The sequence below is a fragment of the Chamaea fasciata genome, unplaced genomic scaffold (genome assembly GCF_029207755.1).
Source record: "Chamaea fasciata isolate MVZ Bird 193981 ecotype frontalis unplaced genomic scaffold, bChaFas1.0.hap1 SCAF_1, whole genome shotgun sequence".
In the NCBI taxonomy this organism is placed as follows: Eukaryota; Metazoa; Chordata; class Aves; order Passeriformes; family Sylviidae; genus Chamaea; species Chamaea fasciata.
Window position 1 is genome coordinate 75,598,289 of NW_027094086.1, and position 7,538 is coordinate 75,605,826.

At 42.8% G+C, this 7,538-nt stretch overlaps 1 protein-coding gene across 3 annotated transcripts in view; it reads left to right on the top strand.

Annotated features, from left to right (window-relative positions):
* The window catches only part of BASP1 (brain abundant membrane attached signal protein 1), a 50,753-nt gene extending 43,429 nt beyond the window's left edge, over positions 1 to 7,324 (top strand). For all 3 annotated transcript variants that reach the window (XM_066186432.1, XM_066186424.1, XM_066186442.1), the window contains exon 2: positions 6,472 to 7,324. In XM_066186432.1, coding sequence (XP_066042529.1) covers positions 6,481 to 7,212 — 732 coding nt within the window. In that variant the 5' untranslated portion in view covers positions 6,472 to 6,480 and the 3' untranslated portion in view covers positions 7,213 to 7,324. The remainder of the gene's footprint in view (positions 1 to 6,471) is intronic.
* The last annotated feature ends 214 nt before the right edge of the window (positions 7,325 to 7,538 follow it).

Genomic DNA, 7,538 nt, shown 5'->3' on the forward strand with positions numbered 1-7,538 from the left:
TAAATGTATTCCGCTGCCCACCAGAGAAAACTAGAACTAAAATCTGGCTGAGAATTAAGCACTTAAACTTGACACTATTACTTCCTAGAATTCCGTTATTGTCTGCATTTTAAAAGAAAACAAGTAGGTCCCAAAATTGGAATTGGCTTCTTTAAAGACTAAGATTAGGAAATCAAGTGAGCATAATTTCTGTGTTTTAAGCATTCACTTTTACTCTATATCCTTTTTCTAACTCTTGACATTCACAAGACTTTGGAAGAAGGAAAGGAGATCCAGTAGTTACAGAACTATGCACATGTTGAGGGAGGCATTAAAAATTATCTGTGGTCTGTGAAGAAAACAGCACAAGTGCCAAGCTGAGATGTTCACAGTTTGTTATTGTGTCTCACTGCAAAAAACACACAAAATTGTATGGTGCTAAAGAGGAACCAGGTCTTTTTTTTTTTTTTTTTTTTTGTGTGTGTGTGTGTGTGTGTGTGTGTGTGTGTGTGTGTGTGTGTGTGTGCACTTCATGTCTGAGCACCTTGCTGCTCTGGGGTCTGTGCAGGTGTGCAGGTGACACTCACAGCCCCACAGGTGCAGATTTCCACGATGTGCTTGGCCTCCCCTGGCACAACTTTGTGCCAGCCCAGCTTCTCCTCAGAAGGGAGAGGTGGGCAAGGGTGCGTTTCCTTCTGCCTCCCTCTCACCAGCCTGCCTGGCTGTAGAAGCGCTGATTCCCATCACTGCTCTGAAGCATAACATAGAACAAGAGGGGAGGGGAGGGGAGGGGAGGGGAAGGGAAGGGAAGGGAAGGGAAGGGAAGGGAAGGGAAGGGAAGGGAAGGGAAGGGAAGGGAAGGGAAGGGAAGGGAAGGGAAGGGAAGGGAAGGGAAGGGAAGGGAAGGGAAGGGAAGGGAAGGGAAGGGAAGGGAAGGGAAGGGAAGGGAAGGGAAGGGAAGGGAAGGGAAGGGAAGGGAAGGGAAGGGAAGGGAAGGGAAGGGAAGGGAAGGGAAGGGAAGGGAAGGAAAGGGAAGGGAAGGAAAGGAAAGGAAAGGAAAGGAAAGGAAAGGAAAGGAAAGGAAAGGAAAGGAAAGGGGAAAGGAAAGGGGAAAGGAAAGGAAAGGAAAGGAAAGGAAAGGAAAGGAAAGGAAAGGAAAGGAAAGGAAAGGAAAGGAAAGGAAAGGAAAGGAAAGGAAAGGAAAGGAAAGGAAAGGAAAGGAAAGGAAAGGAAAGGAAAGGAAAGGAAAGGAAAGGAAAGGAAAGGAAAAGCTCACTGATTCTGAGGCTTGAAGAGGCTTGAACCTGAATGAGACCTAGCATTTTGGCCAATGAAATCAGACAAAAAGGAAAATGAGTGAAGATAATGGAGAAAAAACGGAAAAACATGGCTTTGTTGCTAAAAGGCAAGGCTAGCAAGTCTAAATCTAAGGGTATGCAAACCGACATTTTGTAACATTAACCTGGAAAACTGATTGACCTGGCAAGGATAGGAATGTCTCTGAGTGTGCGTGTGTACGTGTAATGGGAGCGTGAAATTCTGTTGCATATTTTGAGAAGTAGTAAGTTTTGGGTGTTTTTCTTTCATGAAATTTTCAGAAAATCTTTTAAAAACGGCATTTACATACCTCTTGTTTCTTTCAGTTCCCATATGTGTCCCTTAATTAAAACTTTTTGCCCTTTTTTTTTTTTTTTTAATGAAGGTGTAGGGTGAATCAATGAGGTACAGAGATGTAATGGTTTCTTCAAGATCTTTCTATTTCTTTTCGGCACCTGGGGGATAGGGCAGTTCCTGGGATCGGTATTTCATTTGATTTGGAGTGTTGAAACTCTGCCTTGCGAGGGATGTGCATTTTACAGCACTTGTCTGCAGGCAGTGTGAGATAACTCATGCCTGGGAACAGGCTTGTGTAAGGGCTACTCTGGCCTGACCCACCACAGATGCCTGCCCTGTGCTGGAGGCAGTGGAATTTCAGAAGGTTCCTATTGTCTTCCTGAACTGGTTTTTCTGGCGACGGACTGAACTCCCCAGGCTTCGCATGCAGTGGAACAGGAGTTTTGGAAATTTAGCTTTGGCAATCAGACTGAGGTAACATTAGGTGCAATCTGTGTGTGTTTGTCCTTTCCCGTTGCCCTGCTCGGAGTACGGTGAGGGAGGGTGATAGAAAGCCCATTCTTCTCATAGTCAGACTCTTAAATGGCATGTGAAAGCCTATGCTAAAGGAAATGTTTAGAAGTTTAGAGGTTTATAAGCACATAAAACTAATCAGGCAGACAAACCTTTACTGACAAGAGTGATAGTAAGAGTCTAATTGTAGGGACTTTTTCAATATAGAAGTACAATTTGAAGTATAAAACTTCCAAATAATAATTCTTTTTACAAACTGTAAAAATGTGTGCTGCTTGTGTTCCAGGGACTCATGTCTATGAATCTTCAGATGGAAAATTTGAAATGTTTCATGAGTTCTTCTTCTTCCATTATGGTCTTATGGACATTGAATCTTTTAGTTCTGATTATCACAGATATGCAAATTTCAAAGTGTTTAGCATTCTCCAAGTGGCCTGTACACCTGATATTTTTTATCCTTAATAATCCACTCCAGAGATTATTTCTGCTATACAATAGGAAAGATAACTGTGCAAGCTCTCTAGTTCTGTTCCTGCTTCCTACAGGAGAATGGAAACTTGAGGATGTGCAAAATGTATAACAGCTTCTAGAAACTGAAGAAATCCTTGCTCCTGTTGCAAGGAATAGCTCTTCAACAGTGGGACACAGTGATCTCTGGTTCGGTTTCTTTTTCCATAAGAAGAGCAATACAAAGAGTACTGAGCAGCCTGGGAAGCAGACAAAGTCTATTGTAGCTTCCAAGTGTTATATTTTACCTCACTCTTCTGAGGCACTGCTTGGCAGAGTTGTTCACCAAAGTTCCCTGAAAATTACTGATACATGGCAACTTCTTATATAAAATCAGCTTCTGGACTGTCTGGCTCTAGACCCTTTTCTTTCCAGCAATAAGAAGGCACAACCATCAAATGCTGTGCCATTTTATAGGAATGATGCTCAGCACCAAAATTTTCAAGGATCTGCGTTTGGGACGTGCTTGCTACAAAGAGCATTATGTTCAGCTGGCAGCTGCTCAAGCTAGCTCAAAACCTGTACCTGTCAGTGGAAGTGCAAATAACTGGAGGCATACTGGGGTTCAGCCTGCAATGGTGGTCAGTAGTTGTAGGCAAACTTTGATCCTGCATCCATCATTCATAAGGTGAATGCAATGATTGTGGGGTTAGGGAGGGGCAGGGGTAGTGGAAGAGGCTGAGCAGTGAAGCCAGGACCCAGTCTCGCTGGGACAGAGGCCAGCCAAAAAGTGGCTGGCCATCCCCTTTACTTTTTTTTTCATAAATAGTCCTTTGGTGATGGGGTGGGAAAGATGTCTGTACTCTTTCAAGTGTTAACATGTAGGTAGTAACACAGAGTGGATTTAACACTGTGAATTCTCATCTGAATGACTTTTTGCACTTTGCTTCACTTGGGAGACATTTCACTGACATTCACTTTCGTTTAGTACCAGGCAGGATTATCCCCACAACAATATCCAGCACAATCATAGAGACGCTTAGGTGTAGTGGTCCACATGATGGTCTTCTTGCAGGTATAGCTGTTTGTAGTTTTAAAATACTTTTAAAGGCCTGCTTTGTGTCTGCCACACCTTTGGACTCTGCGCTGGATGCTTCAGAGCTGTGCTTCAGGCTTGGACAGGGGTGAGACCAGCATCTGTTTGAAGAAGTGGACCATATGGGGCTGTTTCTGAAAGAGGTTACGGGGAGGCCCAGATGTGTTATCAGAAGTCTGGGGACAGGAAGAATGTTTGTAAATCAGATCTAGGGAAAAAAGGACATTGTAACATTACTACCTGGGTGATGACCTGAAGGATTGCTCTGCTTTTGCATTATAGCCTGGCACAGCTATTATCATGATGATCTAGGCATCTTTTAAACAGGGTGATAGGAGATTCAGTGTCCTAAAGAGTGAATTTTTTCTGTTATAAAGTAGTTAAAACTATGGTGGAAGATGGCAGTCCATTTGTAAGTGTAAATATTTGCTAACAAATCATAATGGTAGTCTCTGAACCTCTTCCCCATCTTCTGCTCCAGTATCATGAGCCCGTTGGCTGTGATGCCATTCGAGACACAGATTTCACAGTGTACCTTCAAGCAAAGACAGTGTATGTTTCTTAGTTTGGGAGCACATTTCTCAGATGCATGCTTCTCTACTTTTTAAAGGTCTTTTAGCATAGACCTGTATAGATCTGTATCCAGCATTCTGTGTCTGAGGTCAAAAGATTGTTGTGGAAGGAAATATAAATTGTGGTGTGTTACTACTTTCCATGAAATTGTAAAACCTTGAAAAATAGAGAAGACACAACAGATGAAATTAGGCTCACTTTACCTGGGCTTTGCTGGAAAACAAGTAAAGGCTTAATTAGGGATTACAAATTGGGATACACACATGGCTTCACACATGGCTTCAATATAAATCTCCAATCCAACTGACTTGCAAAAGCCCTTTCAAACTATTTGGTTGTAACTGCATATAAACAAGCATCAGGGAAATATTTATGGAGTAATCAAGAAGGCTATACATTTGTCAGATAACAAACTAATGTCCACAGCCTGCCCTAAATACCTAAAAACCTGATAACTCTGCCATGAAGGTAGAGATTAGATTGCTCAGCTGTGACTCTATGGAAGTTAATCCTTTTATTGCTGTTCCTGTAAAATTTCAGACAATAAAGCAGTGTTTCAGAAACATCACATTACCATTTTGCAGGGCTGTGTGATAACGTTTCAACAGTATTTGCAAATACTTACTCTTTTTGAAAGCTGAAGTCAGAAATATCTCTGCTGGTCATAATATCTGAGTTTTGCCCAAGACATGTGGATATTTGGCTGTTGGGCTCTGCCTGGAGCTTGTATCTGTGGTAGTTGATGAGAGGCAACTAGTTCTTAGTTTAATGTAATATTACTTTATATTCAGCCTGCTATGAGCAGTCCTGTGAATTTTTACTGATTTGTATTCACAGTTTTAGCAAGTGTGTGAAAACTATACAGCCTATAATTATATCTACCTGTGCAAAATAGAAAATTAGAATGATTCATCTCCCTTGGAAAGGTTCTTACATTAAACATTTGTTTGACAGTTCTTTGAAAAAAGTAAGCTTCTCCTATTTTCAAATAATAGGAAACCTAGAAATTTTTTTTCTTAACCTTTCATTAATCTTGAATTAAATATTTCCTTTAATACTAGCAATGTAATTTTTTCTCCTTTCATAGAGGTTTTTGTTTTCATTAATGGCCCAAAATATCTGTGTCACCTTCTGTTTTCATAGACGAAGTTTGCTTGGAAGTACTGTGAAAGGTTTTGTATATTCTTGTTTAAGACTCCCACATAAAGGCTATATAAATACTGATATGGTTACACACGTGGTCATCTTTTTTTAAATAGCTGAGCAGTGTACCTGTTGTCATGCTTGAAAACTGGGAGCAGAGGCTACAAATATGCCCCTCTCTTCTCCCATTTTTTATTGCATCGTGTCACATGCCACATGTAAACTTGTGGTCAGAAGTACCTGTACTTGTTTCTTTTGTCCCATGGAACGGTCACAGTCTTGCTGTGCTTCAGGCTCTGTGCCTCCCATCCTGCTGAGTGTGGGAATGCAGGGCTTTGGGTAGGCAGTCCCTGTGGAAACTGCAAGGCTGGGTGGGACTGTGTGTGGGAGCTGTTCCTGCTTCTGGGGCAGACGGATGTGGGTGCCCACATCCCTCTGGGTGAGGGAAGCACATGCTTCTGGCCCCTGGTACCATGAGCCCTCTACAGAGGCTGTATTTCCAAGGGAAACTGGCTGTGAAGGTAGCAGGCTGTGAGATGTAGGGAGTAGATGCAGTCTTCTGCATTAGCTTTCTCACTGACTCTAGGCTTTGATTTCTCCAAACCTTGATGAAACAGTGCTTCAGATCCTTTGCTATAGGGATGGTGGACTTTGTGTTAACCAGGGGTGGATGCCATGACTGACAGTCAAATTCAGTTAATTCGCAATGTAAATATAAATATGTCCTTTTTCTACTGCCACTCTTTCTCAGACCACAAAAGATGGTGGTTCTGTGTTAGTCCTCCATCATCTTGCTACTTCTTGCTACTCTGTCCCCTTCCTCCCTGCTGCAGTGTAACCAGGGTTAGAGGTGTTTGGAGGACTGTTTTTAAGGGGATGTGGCAGAAGGGTGTTCGCTGACTGAAATTCTGCAGGGCTGAGCAGGGCATAAGCTCAGTGGCAGTGGTGCTCTGCAGTGTTGGAACGGTCAGCTTACAACATCTTACCAAACCTCACGTGGTCTCCTTTTCAGGAGCCAGAATCAATTTTTGCTTTGCACTCTGTTGATCCTCTCAGTGATAAATACTGGCCTTTGGATAACCAACCCTTTCTCTTTTCTGTTACAGAGCTCCAACATGGGAGGCAAACTGAGCAAGAAGAAGAAGGGATACAGTGTCAATGATGAAAAAGCTAAAGACAAAGACAAGAAGGCTGAAGGAGCAGCAACTGAGGAAGAGGAGACTCCAAAGGAGGCTGAGGATGCCCAGAAAACCACAGAAACCACAGAAGTGAAGGAGAACAACAAGGAGGAGAAGGGAGAAAAGGATACTCAGGTCACTGCCAATAAGACAGAAGAAAAAGAAGGGGAGAAGGAGAAAACAGTGACCCAGGAAGAAACCCAGAAAACAGAACCTGAGAAATCAGAGGCTGTTGTCGATGCAAAAGTAGAGCCACAGAAGAACACCGAACAGGCACCCAAGCAAGAGGAGCCGACTGCTGCCTCTGCTCCTGCTGCCAGTAGTGAAGCACCCAAACCCTCTGAGCCTAGCACCGATGCAAAAGCTTCCCAGCCTTCAGAAGCCACAGCTGCCAGTAAAGCAGATGACAAGAGCAAAGAGGAAGACGAAGCCAAAAAGACTGAGGCTCCCGCAACGCCTGCAGCCCAAGAAACTAAAAGTGAAGTGGCCCCAGCTTCAGACTCAAAACCTAGCAGCAACGAGGCTGCGCCTTCTTCCAAGGAGCCTGCGGCAACAGCAGCACCTAGTTCGACTGCTAAGGCCTCGGACCCTGCAGCCCCTGCAGAGGAAGCGAAACCTTCTGAAGTTCCAGCGGCTAATTCGGATCAAACCATAGCAGTGCAAGATTAAAATGGACAGCCTGTTGAAACAACCACTTAAAACAACCTGTGTCTTTTTTTTATTTTTTCAGCTATACTAACTCGTTTCAGATCTGAAATAGCAAATATGTATTGCCCAGAAAAGAAGGAGAAAAAAAAAAAAAGAGAGAAAAAATGAAAAGGATGTCCCATCAAGTTGGGAGGGAGGGAGGGGGGAGAATCCAAATAGTATTTTTGTGGGGAAATATCTAATATACTTTCTGCCAACTTGACACAAGTCCTGGATTAAAATAAATAAATAAATAAATGGATGTCTGAAAGTACAGCACATCTTTTGTATCTGAACTGCTGTAAATG